Source organism: Colletotrichum aenigma (genome assembly GCF_013390185.1).
Source record: "Colletotrichum aenigma strain Cg56 chromosome Unknown KSG_Cg56_contig03, whole genome shotgun sequence".
In the NCBI taxonomy this organism is placed as follows: Eukaryota; Fungi; Ascomycota; class Sordariomycetes; order Glomerellales; family Glomerellaceae; genus Colletotrichum; species Colletotrichum aenigma.
Window position 1 is genome coordinate 6,850,688 of NW_023500909.1, and position 21,849 is coordinate 6,872,536.

General features: G+C 55.6%; 2 protein-coding genes across 2 annotated transcripts; both read left to right on the plus strand.

Annotated features, from left to right (window-relative positions):
• Positions 1–16,402: 16,402 nt before the first annotated feature.
• Positions 16,403–18,851, plus strand: CGCA056_v005840 (uncharacterized protein; the record flags this gene model as incomplete). The annotated part of the gene is made up of 3 exons (XM_037321091.1): positions 16,403–16,447; positions 16,578–16,761; positions 16,885–18,851. 3 exons carry the CDS (start codon positions 16,403–16,405, stop codon positions 18,849–18,851), a joined length of 2,196 nt encoding a protein of 731 aa, XP_037181184.1.
• A 2,758-nt stretch (positions 18,852–21,609) lies between these two features.
• CGCA056_v005841 (uncharacterized protein) lies at positions 21,610–21,843 on the plus strand (the record flags this gene model as incomplete). Its single annotated transcript, XM_037321092.1, has 1 exon — positions 21,610–21,843. One exon carries the CDS (start codon positions 21,610–21,612, stop codon positions 21,841–21,843), a length of 234 nt encoding a protein of 77 aa, XP_037181185.1.
• Positions 21,844–21,849: the final 6 nt, after the last annotated feature.

Sequence of the window (21,849 nt, forward strand, 5' to 3'; positions counted from 1 at the left end):
CAATGCTGCCTGCACTGGCTGCAAACAATTATAGATGGTAGGCATTCACCTTGGCCGACGAAGAAAGCGAATGCATGATCGCGGTTGAGACGGCCGTAGAAACGACGACACGGTCTACAAATAAACCTTGATTAGGTATCTGGATCAAAGTGATGAAGAGACTATGCCATGGAAAGTCGTCGTCTTGTTTAACCCAATCCATCAGCTGTAAAGGGACAATAGCGAAGAAGGACAGTCGCTCATGCTACAGTCGTAGAAGTCTGTTTATCAACCCTGTACTCAACGATTGCTCGTTAAACATGCGTCCACTATCGAATATCACGAATTGCAGAAAGACAGCAAAGGACTTTCACAGCGAGAGAGAGAGACCACAGCAAGCGACCAAGACATGGGCGGTTCGGGCAAACAGAATCACTCAGACACTACGGACCGGCTGATAATCACGACTGGCAAGATGAACCATAGACAGAAGTCTCATCCACCTCAAAGGAGGCTGAACACATCCAAAACGCTTCATCCACAGAAGTCCAGAAGCTTTCGGCTGCCTGAAGATAGAGGCGACTCTCAGAGTCAGCCTCGATCGACCCAGCCCGACGACTCAACCACGGACCGCTTGCCTATCATCGGGCCTTAGAAAGCCGACAAGACGATGCTGCTGCCATCAGGACCCAGCGAAAATCCGAAAGTCGTCATAATTGAGACCAGAACTCGTTCAGCAACGAACCGTGGGACAGAAGCGAAGCTCCTTGATGCCGAGCACCCGCGCTCGCCTATTCAAGCATGTCGTGTCTCGATCCCCAAGCACCCCTGAACGTCCACCGTGGCCATCGTGCTCCTGAATCGGAAACCGTTCCCATCCAAGTTTACGGGGGCCGGAGGAGAGCGAAGAAGGACCTAGGTTTGTGACCGGAAGAGGCCGCCCCCATCGGTGGTCGAGTGTCTGAGCCACAGACGTGGGCCGGTTCAACATCAGGCAGAGACCGGGGGGGTCCGATCGTCGTTGCCGTCAAGCTACATAGATTAATCCTGTAGGATGGTTTCGATGAAGAAACTTCTGGGTTCATGTCGCAGTTTAGCATGTTGATGGCGGCTAGAAAAGGTTCCGTGGCTTCGGATATTCTCCTTGTGTCACTCCATAACGTAGCGGAAGCGCATCATCGCCAAATCCTGTGACCAAACGGATGCAGAATCTCGCCAAACTTGATTAGATGTGACCAGAAGACGCCCGCCTCATGCAGAAATGCCGCGAGAAGATTGACTGTTCTTCTGTTGCTTGTACGCTGCTGTGCTCAGAATCGCTTCATCCTCGTGCTTCTCGTGCGCTGCTCCCAGTGCGTCTCTCGGAGCACCAGAGCAACGCAAGTTCTCAACCCCGGTAGATTATCCAAGGGACTTGCAGCCACAGACATGATACGCCCCTCCTCCCTGGTCATTACGAGAATCACACATCGAGGGATGTCTGAGATGACCCCCCTTCCCTCCAGCCTAGGACAAGCTGCGGGTGGATCCGTGGAAAAGGAAAACATGGAGAGGATGAGAGAGAGTGAGAGAAGAAACAGGGCTAGATCGCTGCGAGCGCACGGCAGGCGCCCCAATCCCTCGGGGCTTGGCTACGAGAAGGGGTTGGGCCAATAGAGGATCTTGACGAGCGAGACTGACTCTGATCGAGACCTGCATGGGGTGGCATGTCTGGCCGAGAAATTGGGTGGCAGAGCGCTCCCTCATCCCCAAAAGTGATCAGCCACGGTGACCAGCTATTCTTCGGACGATGGAAGAGAACATCATTACGGGACTAGGGTGGAGGGAGTGGCACCTCGTATGCTTCGCAGCAGTGCAAGGCCTTATGTTAGTGAGCTGCGACAAGGTCGTGCGGTTTGGGATTGAGTGGCCAGACATGCAGTGATGTCGTCAGTCTCGTATCCTTTTTTTGCGGAAGCACCGCTGTGGTCACCAATCTTGGGTCTTTGTGCAGGAAGCCCAGATATTATTAACTCCTGTCATCAAATTGCAGGCTTGTATTGGTACGTGGTCGTGGGAAGCGTCAAGAATTGAAGCTTCAAGTGGATCGTGCCGTTCGTCTGGTGACATAGCCTCCAGTAAGCAATGCTGAGCCAAACTCGCACAGAGCACGATTTGCATCCCGTTGCTTCCTTCTCGGGGGCTTCGAGGCAGGAGAGAGGCGCCTGGTTGGTTGCCAGTTATCTGGATCCAACGCCTCACGGCTCTGGTGAGATCATCGCCCGATGATACAGCATGGGCTGGAACTGTTCAGGCGGATAGGTGATCCGCGACCGCTGCGCGGGTTGTCAATGACGCTCGCTCGCTATTCCTACCGGGAAGCCGACACTGACAGAGCTGGGCGAACGAGGGTGTAGCAAGCAACCACCGTGTGCTAGAGCAGTTTGCATCATCTGATGAGTATTCACACTCAAGATCATGCAGCTTTCCACTGCTCTCTGTCATCGTTCTGGTCGGTGTACGGGTGCGTGCATGGATGCCAAATTGGGGGGGGGGGGGGGCCTCGGCGGGAATCTGGAGAGTCTCTGGTCGCCAAGTCTGGTGCCCATCCACCTCGAGTGCGACGGTGCGGTGGGAGATGTTCTCCCCGGAACCCTGGTTTTCGCAGTGCAAGGTCGATCGGACGGGGACAGCAAGGTTATGCTTGCGGTCGATCACTGATCGCTGGCTATCCCCGGCCAGAAGCCGCCGAACGATGTTCCGACGGGGCGCGTCGTCAGTGTCGTTCGTCCGAAAGAGCGCGAGGACGAGCGTGGCATAAACAAACATGCGGCGGTATGGGAGGGTTTCGAGCCGCAGCGAGTAGACGTACCCAAGGCGCGAGCAGCACACAAGGATAGGGCGAATGGAACGAAACGTCAGGTTGCCTCTGTACCGTAAGCATCCAGAGTGGATGGGCTGGGTTTAGGTTATCCGTCATCTCTTTTCCACGTGGTTGCGAATCAAACAGACTAAATGGTACAGTTCAAAAGTTGGACAGGTCCAATTGTAGAAGAAGCCGCTGGGAATGGGACTGAAGACGGGCAGTCGAGATTGTGACCGGCAGTTTCACGGGCCAGCCAAGCCATTGGGTTGGTGACCCCGTTCGCCCGCTTCCCCGTACGAAAGCCAGAAGCGACTGGGATCCTGAAAGATCTGGGACCACGGCAGGCTGATTCTCTGTTGCTCAAGATATCGCCGTCAGTCGCACGGTGGCTCGCTGCGTCCGCGACAATACTATGGCCTGCTATGTTCGTACTGCAGCCAGCCGTGGGGGCCTCCCCTGGTCATGTCAGCAGGTGACTCTCGGTGGGTTCGTGACGAAGGTGATCCTTGATGTCAGGATAGACCGAGCGTTAACCCGGAAAGAATTGCGTTGACCGTGGCTCTAGCCATAGCCTGGTGGTCATGGAAAAGGCCAAAGACTGAGCTTCCTCTTTCTTCCGAATTTCAATATCAAACATGATGGGCCGGGGGCATCTCCACGCCATGCCAGCTTCTTACAAGCCAACCAACCAAGCTGACACCATTTAGCGCCACGAAACGCCCTCTTTTCTTATTTCAACAACCGCCCCACCCTGTTAATTATTTGGAAGCTTCTTCTTGGCAACTGGCCAGGACACGAAGAAGCCGAGTCCAGTGTTCTGGACATGGCTATGCCCCGTCCAAAAAATTCGGTCGTGTCACACGTCCAGGCTTGCGAGACCGTAGACGACACAGCACGGTGCCGGAGGCACACAGATTCTCTGGAAGTCCTCCGGTAGCCGCTGTTTTTCTTTCTTCTGGTCACTGATTGGTCGCACACGCCTTGCTGCAGGATCGTGGAAAAAACCGAGATGAGGTATGCCGACGGCAACTCGCAGAATGCCACAGAGCCATCCTGTGCAACCAAGCCATTTCCACGCCAAAATGTTGTACCACAGACATGGCTCTCGTTCTGGTCGCCATGAGATCGTATGACAACTAACGTTTGCCATATTGGTGACAGAGGACCAATCGATACAGACAGGCGAAGATGGGGGTACTAGGCAAGTTAGACCTGAACCTGGGGATGTCAGAAAACGGGGTTTGACTCTGAAAGCCCCCGATCAACTTGTCCTCTGCCACATATGTAGATGTCATGATGCTAAGCGCGTTCGGAATTCCGGGCTTTGCCAGCAGAGTAGGACGTCCAGTTCCAGTTCCAGTTGCTTGCGCCTTGTTGTTGGCAGCAGCTGTGCTGGTTGATCCGAGAAACAAAACCCAACAAACGGGAGCGCACAGGATCGGGTGCTCCATGCACCCGCAATCCAAGCTTCTTACGCTGGCTGCGAGCCAGTCACATCGAAAGTTGTCTGGAGCCTAGGTCAGAGCATCTTGTCGACAGACGCCGGCACAAGCAAGCCGAGTTGGCATGCCCAAACCCAGCGGCCGGGAGCAAACAGTTGAAACAAGTCTTGCTGTGCCTCTTGTCTTCGATCCACGGGGACAACATCCAGACATCCAGAGGGTTGGGTCGCGGGAGAGAAATGGATTGGTCACGCCCTACTACTATTGTTGTACAACGGCCAAAGGCGCAAGCGGTATAACGTCTTTTGGCGAATGCGCATGAAAACGTTGGTCTCGCCTTGCATTATTTTCAAAATTTCAATCCGCACCGACTTGGCAGGAAGCATGGACGGCATGCTCGTCGTAGTGTCAGTTGGTTTTCGGCTTCGCTGACTCCGTGCGTGATGGGCAATGACACGCCCCGTTGTAGAGGAAGCGACCCTCCCGAGCTGATGCATGCAAGCGAGGCGTCACATTTGGCAACTTCTGCCTATCGTCAATCGGGGCAGAGTGGCAATCTCGATTCCGAACTGAAGCAATGTCACTGTGATGATGTGCTTCCCCTGTGAGGGCAATGTCAGATTGTTGTGATGAAATCCATGCATAGTGGTGACCGGAACCCGAGGGTATGGGTGTGGCTGCGGTGCTGACCACAAGACCCGTAAATGGAACAGATTAGCGAGGACCAGGACACCACAGCAGCGAACATGCGGACGCGCGTTAGGGAAGGCTGTACGCCGTTCTGCAGCGGCACGAAGCCAGTCCAAGCTGAGCTCGACTTGAGCTGAACATGGGCTAACACAGACGACATTTCTGTGATACCCGGGGCTGTGAGCTGGCCTTCCCCAGGTTCCCAGCTGGCCGACACCCCTGGACGGCGAGCCAATCGAGTTGCCCCAAGCATCACCGGCAATATGGCAGACTCCCGCACCTGACAAAGAGGTTGTACAGCAGAGTTGGGTGACAGACGTTGGGAAGAGTGTAGCAACGGAGAAATCAGGTCCTATGGTCGTGTAGGAAAGCGCGAGATCTGTTGGTGAAATGCTATGTTCGTGCATGATCTTGAGAAGTGAGACCGGTTCTCATCCTGTCAATCACTTTGGCCATTGCGGGTAATGGGTGGCTGCAGGCTCGATTGACAATGGCGATGCCGCAAGGAATGACGGTTCGATTGCTGCATTTCGCCAGCGTGACTGGAATCGGGTTTCTAAGTCATGATCCCTTGCTTCGGAACCGATATATCGATATCATTGTGAGAAGCCAACAGATTTACGCCGTGCACCGAAAATCTTCGGCTGGTCGACGTCAGGGTATTGCCGAAGCCACAGCAAGGGATGCCAATGACCGAATACTGATTGGCAAGTTTGAAGGATACTGCGTTCGCGCAGAGAGTTCTGGGGATAAGGCGTCGTTGCAGTTGCCGTGGTTGTGCGACTGACTGATAGACGCACGTTGGCATAGGTAGGGTGAGGGGCCTGCGCGACCTGGATTCCTTAGTGGTAGTAACGGGCTGCCAAGCTAGCTGGAGTGATTGGCCTTTTGGGACCTGAGCCCGTGGACTTGGGCTTCCCGCCACGAGGTGGGCCAGAGGAGGAATGTCTCGCAGATGCAAAACATGAGAGTGCGGATCGTAAGGTACTCCGTAGTCGACAGTGAATCTGCAACATGCGGGCCCAGAAACCGTCAACTTTGAGAGATGGAAAGACCGATCGGTGAAGTACCTGTGTGGTACTGCTGACGGCTTTGCAACAATGCTCCTTTCCCCCTTTTCTTCCTTTTCCCCCTGCTGCCGGGATGACTTGCAGAAAGGGACGGGCCAGTTGCATGACAGGGAAAGGTCGGGGTGCTGGACCCGAACAAGACGGAAGGAAAGGCAACCGAAGGCAAGGTCGGCGGCGGCAGAGAAGACTTGTCCTTTGGTTGGACGAGAGATTGTGCAGAAGTATAGTTGGGCGAAGTGGTACCAAGATTCCAGTCGTAAGACGGTAAGAAGCGAGAGAGGACCGCGGTTTGGCTTGTGGCGGGTGAGATTGCCGGGATGGCCAGGGTTTCCGGGGCCATGGTAGAATGTCAGGCCTGGACAGACAGCAGGGCGGGCGGGAGACAGAGACAAGCGAGGAGACGTCTCAACTCAATCAAGTCGGCTCCGGATCCATCCATCCAGACAACGTCAGAGCGGGAGAGGCGATAAGCGGCTTTGTGAGGCGGGAGAGGTACGGGAACGAGAACGGACGAGTGTTGGGACGGCGTCGGGGCCCAGGGACGGGGCGAGCTCGATTCGGCGGTTGGCGGCGACTTCTGGTGGTTGTGCCAGGAGGTGGACGAGGAGTTGTGGGCAGTGGCTAGTGCTCGGGGTGATACGGCCGTATCCGAGGTGGGTGCGGTGCGGTATCCGGGGGTGTTGTTGTTGGAGGTCGCTGGCGGTTGGCGTTGAGGGTGATTGCGCTGGCGGTTTTGGGCAGTCGGCCGACTGGCGTTTCCCCAAGGAGATGGAAGCGACAAAGTGTCGGTATCGGCAGTGGTGGAATCAAGTGCCGGAGAGACGCATGCGGTGAGGCTCGAGGTGTTTCCATCATGGTGGATGCTTCACGACAACGGGCGACGGAGAGAGGCTTGGAGGTGACGAAACGAAATACGGTTATTCGTAGCGAGGGTCGAGGCCATCCAGGGATCAAGGGCACGACGGGTGCAAGTTTAAGCGCGATGGAGGTAGCAAAGGCAATGTGAATAAGGATTGAAACGGCGGACTGCAGAGGGCAGTTTCCTCCCTGTCAGTGCTCGACATGGAGCCCGCTCTTTTGCGCAGGTGTTGTGGTGGTGGTGGTAGTGCATGTGCAGGTGAGGGTGTGTGGGTGGTGTGTTTGCGTAAAGTAAAGCACGAGCTCGCTCTGGCTCTGGGCTGTCCGCAGGCGGGGTGCGGGAAGACGAGAGATGACGGTAGTGTCGAGGGAGTGGCAGAGGCGCGTGCCATGGCCATTGGACGGACATAAGACGCTGGACCAGGTTGGGAGGATGAGGATGGATAGTGATTCGAATGGTTGAGGCCGGCCGAGGCGAAGCCATGCTGTGTGGTGATGGTCGAGGCGGAAATGCCAGGGGGGGGGGGGGGGGGGGGGGGGGGGGGGGCCTACTGCCCGGGACCTGCAGGACGGGACTCGATGAGGGAAAAAGAAAGCATAAGAGGGGGAAAATAGACCAGACGTTTGATGGGCCGTCGCCGGTCAGTCGCGTTGAAGGCTCTGCGTCCTCTGGGATCTGTGTAAGGATACGGTTGCTTCTCGCGGGCAGGCTGCAGTGTTGAAGGTGTGGGATAAGAAAGTGAAGATGAAAAATAAAATAAAAATGAAGGGATTCACAGAAGATGACGACAACCTAAGGCCGGCGAATGGGGAGTGCATGGGAGGGAGCGATGGGCTGAGAGGGCTGAAAGACCAGGCAAGCCAAGGGGAGGAAGGTACGGACGGATACTGTGCCTTCCCTCTGGCACCTCCTTCCTCGACTGCTGGCAGGCAGGCACACACCACACCGCCCCTGCCTAGGTAGGTGGTGAGGTAAGGTAGGTAGGTGCAGAACAGAGCAGAGAGCACCTTCCATTCCATTCCTGAGAAGGGCCCCCCATCCACAGTCTACCTACCTTACCTTACAGATCATAGGTACCAAGCCCACCTAGTACCTTAACCACCTACCTCACCTAGGTTAGCAGCCTCCATAGCACCTCAGCCAGAGCCTTGATTAGCGCGCCCACAGCGGCTATCCTGAGCCCATGTTTGCTGAGACTGGTCTGATGTCTAGCACAAGCTGCCACTGTATTTGGACGACCTCGTGCCTCCCGTCCCCGTCCCGTCTCTGATAGCGCTCACGGCGCTCATGTCTGTGCGTGCTCTTCCCACGCTGCCACGGAAAGGCAGGTACCCTACCTACCTACTTGCCTAGGTACCAACCTACGTACCTACCTCACCCGGCCTTAGCCTTCCCGTGCCTGCTGTGGAAGGTGCGGTGCCACTGGGTGCCTTCCTTACCTGCCAGAGTAAGGCGAGGACGGCAAGCAAGATGGCATCTTGCCAGGAAGGAGCCACAGAACCTCACCTGCCTCCTCCATCGTGCCTGTGCCTGCCTGGTAAACCGTAACCTGGGTAAGCCACACACCATGCTCAACCACACCACCAACTCTGCACTTTTACGCCTCCTCATGTCCCAATCGCTCTCTCTCTATGGCTGCATTGCAATGGACCATCTTCCCCTCGCCTACGGTGCAGACAGAAATTCCACTCTCGACTCGACCACCTCGCATTACCCTACAGGGCCAACGCCAACAACGCAACACCCACGAGAACCGCCGTCGACTGCTGCACCCTGCTCGCTGCTCACTGGTCGCCTGACCCTCGTCACCGCCAAAAGAAGTCCCGCAATTGCGTCCGTCTTCCCTCATCACGGCCGTATCACCATCCTATTCCATCTCGGAAATCCTGTCATCACCATTCGATCCCTTCTGCACCTCTGCTGCCTCCAGCTGCCCTGTCACTCGCACCCTGCCTCGCCCTGTCTTCCACTAGCAAGTCTGGGCACCAATAACTCGCCTGGGGTACCCAGCCCATCTGGCCGATCTCTGGCAAGGGCCGACCCTGCACCGCTCTGCTAGCCGTCGATCTACGAATAATCCCCTACGCACTCTGCCTCCTCTGCGCCTGGACCTGGTCCTCACGGAAGGGGGGAGGTCAGACGCGCGAAATCACAAATCACGTCTGCTACGAAAGCAGAAAGTGGAAGCAGAGTGCACAACACCAAAGCTTGCCTTACCTTACGCACTCAGCCATTACATTACATCCACTCCGCCTTGGACCGGACACTTGGACAGACGCACGGAGAACCGAGGTGGCTTTATCTGGGCGTGCGTGGGGGACACCACCACCCGCTTCTCACCCGCTCGCTCTCCTGGGCTTCGCTACCTACCTTACATACCAGCTACCTTACCTTAAGCTACCTACAGCCATCAAGTACCACCCTCGCTCAATTGGCTGCCTCTGCTCTGCTCTGCTCTGCTCTGCTCACTCCCTCTCCCTCCCTCTGCCTTCTCCCTTCAACCCTCGCACTCATCATTTTAGTCCAAAATCACAGCCTGTCCGATATAGATTGACCTAGTACATACTTCATACACTATCAGAACAAGCCCACCACGCATATGCCATGGCAGCATGAAGATACGAGCCATCCTCATCCATTCGCTCCATCACACAGACACCGGCCCCAAATACCATGTTTGGGCCCGCGAGGAACGCAGCAGCCACCTAGCGCTATCTCGAGACACGCCGAGATGGTCCATTTCGATTGCGACTTCTCCTCTTAGGGCTGAAGGACTCGCCGCCTTGGCTTCCCTCACCATGTGAAATCCGCTAACCGGCCTCTGCCGTTGGCTTAAGCGGTGGCCGGTTCTGCTTGGTCGTTTTCCTTACCTGACCAGTCCGTCTACCATATCACCACCATACCTGACTTACGAGAACCACCGAATGCCTCAGACCTGGTTTCATGCCCTACTACAGATCAGGTGCCGCCATCGCCGCCAATCTCGTCATTCTTCCAATGACACTTCTTCCACTCCTCAGAGGGTGTGATCCTAGCATTTACCGCCGTCAACTGGAACTCCATTTGCGTGAGCATCTCGGATCTTGTCCCACCCAGCCTGCCGCCACAGCTATCCACACACGCTTGTACGTACACTCGCACGCAAATTAATTCTGTCTTTGCATGCTGGGGAATGCCCAATTGCCCGTGCCGCTGGAGACACAGATGCGTTACCAGTTAACGCTACATTGTCTTCGTCTTCTGCCTCACCCCGCCTTTTCAACTGTCGCTTTCCGGTACCTCCTCCCTCGTCACTGAACACAAGGATTAGACAACGGTGGAAGTACCCGGCCAGACGAAAGCAGTGTGTTGCTGGGTTGTCTTCTCGCGCGGGAAAACTGATCGTTCGCTAAACTACTAACAAGTACTTCCACTACGACATCTAAACGCTGGTACTCGCTTGTACCGCGGTGAATGGCTACACCAAACTTTCCGAGAAGACAGCACCCATATCAACACCATATTAAGCAGATTAAGCATGGCGAGTCCGGGTACTTTTCGCCGCTTCCAAACTGTCTACGTCGAATATAAGACTGCAACCGTTCCCCGGGTATCGTGGACGTTGAGCCATCCGTTGGCCGTCTGAGCACTAAAATCTCTTCGCCGAGACTAGCAATCGAAAATCCGGTCTTTTAACACTTGTTGGAATCGATTCTTCCTCTCACCCCATCATTAACTGGTATCGGACGTTTGCCAAACACCCCGGCACGCCTGGGTTTCTGTCATCGGCCCATTCATTATATCCCAGTACGCGCCTCACGCAGGCATCAGTATTCACTTTCATCGAGCAATTCCCATCAACTCAAATACTCGTGCATCTGCCTCAGACACGAGTTTCACTCTTGGTGCCTCTCCCCGATATCCACTAGGAACCGGCCGACGCCAGCGCACCCACATTGTTAGTCGACTAGATTTCATCTCAAGAGATCTCATCCAACAGGAGCAGAGAAACGAACAGTACGTCCGTGCCTGCCATGACAGCGAGACACGGGCACTACGGATAAAAGTGAAGTTGACACGCAGCGGCAGACAGGAACAGACCCGTCTATTCCCGGACGAGACAGCGCGAGGACCACAAGCCTTGCCGAATCCGTGAGTCTTGAACTCTCTTTCTGGACACCCTCCACGTTCCCCCCTGCGAGCCAGGCCAAGTGCTGTGTCTGTTCAGCTGCGCCTGAAAGAATAGAAGCGTCGTGATTAAGAGGGGCAGCGGGCATCGTCGTCGACCGGCCTGAGAAATGCACTCAACGCAGCATGGCAGCCCGTGGCAACAAGTCCGCCATGCCATGCGCGAGACGCGTAACGACACCGCCGTTGGTCAAGCTTGAGCATCATCGGCGTCAGCGGCATTGCGACCTCGGTATCCGCACAATGCACTGGCATTGAGGAGGCTTGCATGCCTCGGTGACGCCACGACTGGCCCCCAAGTGTGGGATCCTCTGCAGCTGGGTCATTGAGACTAGGCCGTTGTGGCCGTTCAGCTGCGCCGGGGGCCCTGCTCGGGCAGAAATGACGGGGATTCGATCTTGTTCAATTTCCCGGGTCGGGAAGATGCCAAGCTTTATTCTGGCTGTCCAACAGGCGTCGCCGCCTGGCTGCTTCCCGTCGATCATCCCGTCTCTGGTGCAGCAGTGTGCCTCATCCTGTTGGCTGCAAGGGGGTGTGGCCTATTGTGCGCGAGTGTCAACAGTCCACCCAAGGCAGAGCAAAGCCGGCTTAGGTCTTGGCTGGACAGGCATTTTGGGTACGCTCGATCAAGCTTTGGCTGGCTGGATGACTGGCAAAAGAGACAGAGGCAGATGCAGAGGCTCACCTGCGTCTTTGGCCCCATCGCCTGTCAGTCAGATGATGCTCTGCAATGTCAATCTGCGTCGATGGAATTGTCAAATCATTGACTTGACCCAGCGAAGCTCTTATTCACCAGCGAGGTTGCACCCGCGCTATTCTCCAGCGGGAGGATGAACCCACTGATCGCCACCGGGGCCGAGTGCCTCACCTGCACTATTAACATGTTGGGCTGACCAATTGGTAGTGATAGGACGCATCAAGAGAAAACCAACCTAACAAGACGGGGGGCCCAACAAACGAGACAGACCAGGGCAAGCAAGGCAAGGCAAGGCAAGGCAGGCCAGGGAAAGCTCCGAGATCAACCCCAGGCGGAAACCGAAACAGAAACAAGAAGAAGCAGGCACTCTTGCGGGGGCACCAGATACAGACCCAAACAGACAGGCTCACTCAAACTCGAAGAACAAGACCCTGGAAGAGAAACGGCGCCATTTCATCCTTGGCTTCTCTCTATTGATTTCAGAGTCTTTCATTTTTCTGGCGTTGCGGGTCAGTGCGTGCCGCATCCCATTTGCAACTGGACTTCCATTCGCTGATCGTGACCAGAAGCAGACACAAGAAGAAGGAGGGAAATAAGCACGCAGTCGGGTGCGGTACAGTAGACAAGACGTCTGGCGCATCTAATATCTTTTGACAGCCCTTCTTCCCGTCGGGGATAATTTGCGGCCGCTCCACACCAGCATCAGAGATCGTCATTTGGCAGATGCGCCCCGGGAGGCCAAGTATCCGAGGCGAAACTGACGATTGATTGGACTTTGATTCCAACGACTTTTTCTTTCTAGCTGCCCACAAGGTTGCGGGCTTGAGATCTCCATCGGCTTTCATCTCGGCCGCGAACAACGCCGGACGAACCCAACGCTCTCCGCAGGCTGTGTCTGCTGTTAGTTGCTGGGCGCTTGATTTGCGGTACCTGTCTCGTACTTTTCGCCATCTGCCAGAACACGAGCAGAAAAAAAAGAAGCGAATGGCAGAAAAAGAGTGCTTCAGAGACACACCAGCTACATACGCGAGAGACAAGCTCTACGCGCATCTCGGGATATCTTTGGTTGTATCAGATGTACGTCTCATCTTCACTTTCATGTGTACCGCGCTGTACCTGGTCACATCCCTTGGTGCGGATCTCCCGGTCTCCTCTTTTTACTCAGGCCTACCTTACTTCCACCGGTCCCCATTTACGCGCCCAGGGTATTCGCACCCTTCTACTGCCCTCTACAGCAAGGCAATTTTCCCTGTTGGGCACCGTCCTTCCCTCATCCTCACATTGCATCTCGTGGGAACCCTGCTTGGGGGCTTCCTGACCTTGTCCGCAATGTTAACCTTACCACGCACGCTACGTACTGCTGCTCTACGTCCACTGCATCATCCATTTCCCCTCACGTTCCCATCCCATCTCCATCTCCATCCCCATTTGTTCCCCAGTCGAAATGGAATGGCAAGGCGAATATTTATGGCACCCCGGGCATCAGTTGCAATGTTTTGTGGTGGCTTCTCTGTGATAGGTCTGCCGGTCTCGTGTACATGCACTCTCCTTGGTGTATGCACATCGTTGACAGGTCGGCCTGGTGCAAGGTTTGGAGGCGGACGGACGCATGCAAGGGTTCAGCCGGTCGGTAGTATCCAAGCCAGATCCAGTGACACTGGAGCACGCCGCTTGAGTCCCGATTGCACAGGCTACTGCCGCTCCCTCCTTGCCGTTAGACGTCCCCCGGTTCGCCCTAATTCTGGCCACATGCCATACGGCCATTCCCATCCCTCTTGTTCATCCCATCCCACCCACTTATTGGGCTCGCTACAGCTGCTCACAAGAGCCATGGCCAATCACGCTAATCCATGGTTCGCAGACGTCGACACCGACAGCTTTCATCTCGCCATCCGTCCACGCCCATTCTCCAGCTTCAGACGCCCCCTTTCCTCACTCGCTCGCTGAAGCTCTTGCTTTTGGGCTCAAGCTTAAGCCCTGCCGTTGTACCTGGCTCAGTCAGTTGAGGTGCCAAGCATAGAGCAACCAGCCGGGCTGCCCACCCTCCTCCGCTCCTTGGCCTGTCGACTTACACGGCAATCTCGCGCCAGCAGGACTTCCGTGTGTGAAGTGTGAGTGACTAGGCCACCAACTCTGTACATATCTGGACGTATACGTACCGGGGGTGACAAGCATTGTCCCGGTACTGCGATTTTTGCTCTTTCCGCTGCGGTGCGTTGCCCATCACGGCGATCTCAAGTAAGTGCCATCCATTATTCCTTTTTTTTTTTTTTTTTTTTTTGAACCTGCACTCAAGTCGTTCTCCATGGATACCTAATCCTCCGTCTGGATTTTTACGGCCCCCATCATTTGTCATTTCCCGCTTTCTCGCTGTCGGCCGTTGCCTTCTGCCCTGGCACGAACGACTAGTTCTTCTCCTTCAGTCTCCTTGCATGGGGGCCCCTCCATTGCTTCTGTCGCCTCCTAGAACGACCACCCCGTGTCCGGCCCATGAAGGGCACCGAACGCTCAAGTGCCTTTACGGTGTCCAAGTAGCGTGCCAAAGGTACACTTGAACATGGTGACAGCCCTGTTCCCTTGCCCACCACTAGCCCCTTCGGCCTCACATCCAAGTATCCCCAAAACCCCATACCACCTTTGCCAGCTGAAGCGGTCCCACGTCCATCATCGTCTATGAGTGCAGCCACTCAAAAACGCGCAGCATACCTCCAATGAGCGACTGACTACCGTTCCCCCACCCTTTCTCTTCAGATCAATGGAACCTTGCAGCTCATAAGACACCTGGAATCTCGCATCTCAACGGCGGCCTTATCCCTGCCTGGCACTGTCATCCTCTCTCCTCTCTTCATCGAACACAACATACCCTTTCTCTCGATACTCACTCCATATTCCATACCCGTACGCCCCTCTCTCTCCCCTCACCTCCCATCCCCACAAATGTCATCCGGTCTTGGAGCCTTGCTTGGCCGTCTCCTCTTCCTCCACCACCAAAAGTCACCCGCAGCCTAGACTATCTGCACTTGCCAGGGCAGAAAACAGAGCCTTCTCTAAAAAGAAACGACGAGGGGTGATACCGTAAGGGAGGGCCGTCGGGAACCCCAGAGCGGAGCTATTGGTGCGTGAGCTCTCTGTTAGTGCGGCAAGCAGAGGAAAAGCAATATCCATCTTCGCAAGGTCCCTGTTCCTTCCGCGTGGATCTGCCCATCCGGACTTTTGTGTCTATCGCCACAGACTCGTCGTCGTCGTCTATCCTACCTTGCGCTCATAACGCGTACCTGGGCCTGCAAGGAGAGACCGGAGCAACTTGCTATCTATCTGTCGACCTCTCCAAGAAATGCAACACCACTTCCCCGTGCCTCACCAACATTCCTCATCTACCTACTTCACCCTCGCAACAAAATCAGCGACACAGTCTGACTTTCTGAGTCTGCGTTTCTCCCTCTCGCCTCCCATCTCTTTCTCCCCTTCTATCATCATCCACATCTTCGGCATTGTCCACCGTTTCTGTTCATGCTCGTCTAATATCCTTGCGCACCACATCTCCACCGGCTCTGGTAGGCCTCGCAAGTTGCCTCTTCCTTTCATGCCAAAGGAAATGCAGTAGTACTGCGAGACCTTAGGCTTGTTTCCATTGAGGCCTGTTTCTAACTGCTGCGCCTTGGTTTTGCGAACAGGTTCGTTGCCAGTCTGCAGAACGAACGAACGAGGCACGGCCCAGCTCCACGGGTTCGGCATCGCGAACCACAGCAACTCGTTTGTCGACAGCTCCGAGCCGTGATTGGGTCTACTTCTCGCGAACACCCTGGTCTCAACGGTTGAGTGCGTGATCCCCTCCCACTGCGCACACCAGCTGCAGGACCACGAACTCCAGCAAGAATCCGATGCGGTTCGTGCTGCGAGCTCCCGTGTGGCCAGCAGTTCCCGCCAAGCAATGTCGACTCTGAATCTTTCGCAATATGGCTAACTTGCATTCCAGGAAACCAGCCCTGGCACGAAGGCCTTTCAGTCGGTTACCACCGCGCTGGCATCTTTGGATCCTCCCGAAACTCCATTTCAGATTTCGGTTTGCAAGCACTCCAGCGACCAATGACAGGTGCATCGGTCTGAGTCTTTTGCACGCGTTTTCCACCGTCAAAGAAGTGGTACTGGTTTAAGATCGCCGCCTCTGAGCATTTTCTCAGCCTTCTCAGATCGCTCGTCTTCCCAACCTGCACTTTTCGTCTCTCTCAACCTGCTACTCAGCCGCAGCGACAACTTTGCTCCCTGGTTCCAGTCGCGTCAACCCTCCGAAGGCCAATACAGCCGATCTACCAGTTTCCTAGCGCCACTCGCCAGCTCGGAAACGCCATCCACATATCTGAGTACGGTGTCTCAAACCACTGCTGGCGGGAGAATCTCCTAAGACTGACTCGCCTCTATTAGGGATCCTCCCTTTCCTCGCACTTGGCCTTAATTTGGTAAACAAGACTGGGCTTCACTTTAATCACTGCAATCTCAAGACATATCTCTCCCTTTCTCCCTTTGTCCCTCGACGGTCCCACAAGGCCATAGTCTCCTCCTGTCGTTGCAACACCGCTCCCGAAACAGTGGTTTGCATTTTCCAGGCACCAGTCCAGACACCTTTTCCCAAGTGCACCCTTCTCAACAGCTTGAATGTCTGCTGCGAAGTTTGAGTGTGCTTCCTACAAGCATTTCGAAGTGAGTCAGCCCATCACCAGAGCACGGAGCCGAGCCGCCCCTGAGACGTTGCTGTTGGTCGCACGCAAGCTTGTTCTTGCCGACGGAATAGAAGTTTGAAAGGCTGACAGCTCCTCTCTCCCTGAAGCAGCCCGACTTCCACCCCCAGAGGCCAATTATCATCGGTGAGGAAGGCCTCGACTCACCCGAGACGGTGACCCTCAAGTACGAAGAGGCGGTTGCGAGGGCAAACGGAGACCTTCGGGGTGATTCCCCGCCAGGTGGTCTCCTCCCCATGTCGCACTACGGGAAGCACCAGCCAGGCCCAATCCACGGTACGTTTTCTTCAAGCCAGTGAGCTGCATCAATCCTCCTGAGTTGATCTGGAGGAACGATTGTGTCGGCGGAGCTGGCCATCGATATAGTGCAACTTAGCTGACATGATGTGATGTTCGCAGGGTACGACTCAGCTCGCGGATATGAGGAGGCGGCCTACCAGCAGTATGGCGCGCAAAACTATCCCGCCCAGCATAGCGGCGCGGCTCAACTCACAGCGGCTCAGATGAACCAAGGAGCATTCGCAGCCAACAATGCGGTTGCACCATACATGGGAGTCGGCAGTGTTGACTTGTCTGTGGCCTCATTTCAGCCTTCCACTGGTGGCGCCGGCACGAAAGTGCTGGTAAAGGTCTCTTCGGCGTATGATCTGCTTGCGATGGCACCTTACTACTTTCTCGTGTTCGGAACGAAGAAGGTCCCAGCAGATCCCATTCAGGACCCTCAAGACAACGGCAGCTTGTTGACTGTCTCGGCGGATGCGCCGCCTTTTGTGATCACCGGCTGCCCCAACGAGAACGTGCCAGTCTCGCTGGTGATTGAGACGGAAAACCATGAGCACTTCCAGAGTGCGCCGGTGGGCCAGTTTGTATATCACGAAGCACCCCTTGGAGGTCCAGGTGCTAGCTCAGAAGTCATCACGAGGAAGGTCTCCAAGTCACCTGAGCAACAACATCAGTCACCCAGGTCAGCAAGCACACAGCTAGGCAACGAGTCCGCTACAAATACCTACGACTTCGCGACAGCTCCGCAACAGCCCACGCAGTCTCCCTATGGAAGCAACTTTCCGCAAGACAGCAACAACACCAACATGCTCAGCGCATACCGTACCAACTCCTTCACGGATCAGCATTATCCGCGCGCCGTGCCGCCGCCATTGCGACCACCGATGGCCGGCTGGCAGGCGTACGGCCGAACACCGGGTCCACCCATTACGCACACACAGATTTCGCGCCCTAGCTTGACTCCCCTTCCCATGCCTTCCGCTACGACCCCCCAACTCGTGCGAACCAGCTCTATTCCCAGCTCCCCCGGTGGAGGACAGGGATCAGGATATAGCCACTGGGGCTCGTACTCCAACAAGGCTGTGTTGAAAATCATGGGAAAGCTCGACAGCATGGCCGTGGATTGGTCTCCAGAGGAATGGTCCAACCGGAGACGTATCGTTATGTTCAGCAAGAAGCAGTCGGGCTCGACACTAACGACGAGCTTCAGGGCCGTCAATGTCAATGAACGGCCGCCCAACAGCATTTGCATCAGCTGCATTTGGTGGGCCGAGAAGAACGAGTGCTACGTCACATCCGTCGACACCATCTATCTGCTTGAGCAGCTGGTCGTGGCTCCAGCAAGATTCACTGTCGAGGAGAAGAACCGCATTCGTCGCAACTTGGAAGGTTTCCGCCCCTTGACGGTCAGCAAGGCCAAGGCGGACTCGGAGGAGTTCTTCAAGATCATCATGGCTTTCCCGAACCCGAAGCCGAGAAACATCGAGAAGGATGTGAAGGTGTTCCCTTGGAAGATTCTGGAGTCGGCTCTCAAGAAGATCATTGGCAAATACAGCGCCAGTCCGTCGTCGACGCTTCCCGCATCTCACCTGTTGACACCTACTCCCGTCAGTGCTTATCCGCCGCTGCCGACCCCGCCAGCTCCAACAGTTGCATCGGACCATATCAGCGCTTATGGTGTTCCATCGCAGGTGCACCATGAGGCTTTGACATCGCCGCGTTCGATTACAGGCAGCACCCACAGCTGGCCGACTTACTCAACAGGACCGCCGCGGACATTGTCGCCTGCGCTTACAGCTGTCTCCCCGCGTCAGTCCGGTCTACGTTTGGCGGCACCTCTCCCAGCTGTCACCGGCTATGATAGCCGATCGATGACTGCTGGCTCGTACGGCAGCGGTCTACATACTCCGATTGGAAACCAGCACACGCCTCCACCAGCTCCCGGCCGATGGGACACTGCGATACCTGCCATGCACGCTCCCACGACGTACGCGGAGCAGTACCAGTCCATGACTGCGCACCATGCCCCAAGCCATCAAGTCTATGGTGGTGTCGGGTACGGTGATGGGGCGCAACGGGCATGAAGCCGCGAGGCCCATGGTCGGGAGGAGAGGGCATGGCCGTGGACCAAGTGAGCGACAGCCCTAGAGACGAGAGAGGTGGCGTGCTTCTGCCTCGTGTCTCCTGAGGCACAAGCGTGATAGCCTGGTATGAGAGGATCCCGCCAGGGTTCTTGGGAGTGAGTCACTATTACTGCTACTGGGGTGTGGCATCAAGACTGGATGGTAGCCGCGCGTGGGCGAGGCATGGGGACAAGAGGAGGACGGACAAGAAGCTCAGATGGAAGAGGAGGTCTCGAGAGACGTCGTTGGAGCGAAGTCGTACGTCGTCGACTTGATTGGGAGGGCATTTGGCACCCTGGACGGCATGGGCTGCAACGCAACGAGAGGAACAGAAACGAGTTACACTGCGGCCAAAGACAATGAGGGTGTGGTGGTGGGACACTGCGGTAGGGGGTAGGGGTCCACGGGTTCCACCCCGGTCTCCCCTCCGGTGTCGTCCTGTGTTTTCGGTGTGGATGGGTGGGTCCCGAGGGGCTGTCAGGTGTTGTGGCGCAGACCAATCGACTCTCCCGAACGGCGTCCACCTTTCCCGAAATAGACGGTCAACGCCCCGCTTTGGCCGGCCGATGTGCCAGCCCCACTCCCCCGAACATGGACGGCGGCCTTGTGGACATGGGAGATGCCACTTTCTCCGACGCAGCATTCCTCTTCGCCTTCCATGTCCCATCTCTGTCGTCTGCACGAAAACTTTGGTTTGGGGAGGCGGGGTCTCTCTCAAGGTTGACGGTTTGCGCCTGCAGCTTCTCGCATCGACTTCAACCCCCCGGAACATACTCACCGCCATCTTCAACCACACACGCTCTGGACCGGATTCTCCATCGCTCTGCGTGACGCCTCGACTGGGCTTATCGCGACCGACCACCTTCATGTGCACCTCGATAACGCATTCGATCCCAAGCCCGCGATACAGCTTCTGACTGGCTGCAGTATTCGTGCATGATGGGTTGGGGGTGTATCTGGTGATCGTCTCTTGGAGGGGTAGCCTGCATCCGTCCGGCCTGCATGACGTACATCATCTGCGTCAAGGACCTTTCAAACCGACACCGCGCCAAAGCCGCCTGCCTCTAGCACCAGATAACTCCTGTTCCACGCCGTGTGTCTCCTGAGAGCACCCCCAAGTCAACTTGTTTCCGACCACTCGCTTGCCTTCCCGCCATGCCTTTTCGGCCGTGCATTGGCGTACCCGTATGCTTGTCGATGGACCCAAGGGCTCACCCGGACCATTCACATGAGGTGTTGAGCTTTATGTTGACACCCATCTTCAAGTCGGTTGCAGGTCGAGAACGATCTCGTCGCGGGGTCAACATGAAGCGCCAGGCCGCCGAACAGTCGACAACGTAGGTCGGAGCAAACAACCACACCCATCAATTCAGAAGAATCTACCTTGGCATGTTGTTGCTTTACGAACGCGGGTGGCGCGGCTTACTTTATTCTGGCGCAGCTGTTCCGACCCTCCATCTCCAGCTCCATGCTTGAGTGACGCTCTCGACCTCGAGATCGACGCTACCGGGGCGCGAGCTGATGCACCTCCCGACAAGGACACTCTCGACGACGCGTATGATGATGGCTCGTCTCTCTTAGCACCCACTCCCCACACCAACCAACCTCTCTGCCCTCCACGTCCGCCCATCCTCGTTTCAGAACTTACCACAGCCGGCGAGCTGCTTTCTTCGTCAATAGAGGGATACACTGGCGTTTTAAACCCGGACCATTCGGTGATAGACTTGGCTGCATGGCGCGAATCTTAACCCTACACAATCACTCGTTACCACCTTAGACGCCAACTCAAATCGACTCGCTCTCCAACATTACCACCTTCCTAGCTCTCGCGGCCCCGTAGTCGTACCATTATCGGCACACCCACGGCATTTCGTGAAACCCTACATCGCTTATCGACACTACCCTTCGGCAATCTCATAACTGCGCAACTATCATCGCTAACTACATCGCGTCACTCACTTAAACCCCTCGACCATCGCACCACATAACCCCCATACAACGATCTTCTCTGCACCGTTCGCTCTCTCCTTCTTTCTCGATACATTTCGTACCAATCTTGCATTCATCTTGGCTTTTGATTATTCTGTGTTTCTCAAGCGGATGCTCTGGTGAGCACACCGCCGGCGTGTTTCGGGGACCGGTGATAGAATCAGGGTAACCTCTGGATAGGGTCATGTAAGAGGGGAAGGTCTCCCCTTAGGTACAGGTACAGGAACAGGAACACGGACACAGGTACAGGTACGGCACGGTACGGACCGGCGGTTTCGGGATATGGGATACGGGGCTACAACATCTGGTGGGCTGCACATAGCATTATACCCTTCGCTTTTGCTTTTACCGGCTTGGGAATTGGGTTTCTGGTCTTGTCACATATGGGATAGTCTCCTGATAATCATAATCGATTGATATCTTTACATCTCGCCCCTCTTCAAGTGAATTTCGACTTTGTCGACGATGCATGTACTAGCGAATCGTGATGACTGCCTCCGCCGCGACAGTGAAGTTTGTCGCACAACCGCCGGCCGCTGAATCACGACCAAGGTCCCGAGGCAATTCGCGGAACCGGGCAAAAGGTTATTATATAACGACGGTCATCAGCAGACATGAAAGTTGAATACTCTGCACCTTCAACTAGGATCCTAATTCAACGTCGACGCTGACACATCTTCAGCATACACACCTCTCAACCTCCACCGAAAGCACAAGACTAACCTTCAAGATGGCGTTCGATGGTTTGACCATCCTACTTCTTACCATGTACATTGTTATGACCGTCGCCTTCATCGGCCTCTTCGCTTTTATGCTACTGAGGATCAAGGCCGAGCGGGCAGAATTCGACCGCCGGCTGCAACAGATCGTTTCTGACAACGACCTAGTTGAGTTTTCCGAGAGTGTCTATAGACAGGGCCAGGCTACTGAAGCGGCGCCTAGCCAAGCAGAGAGACAGGCCTGATGTCTT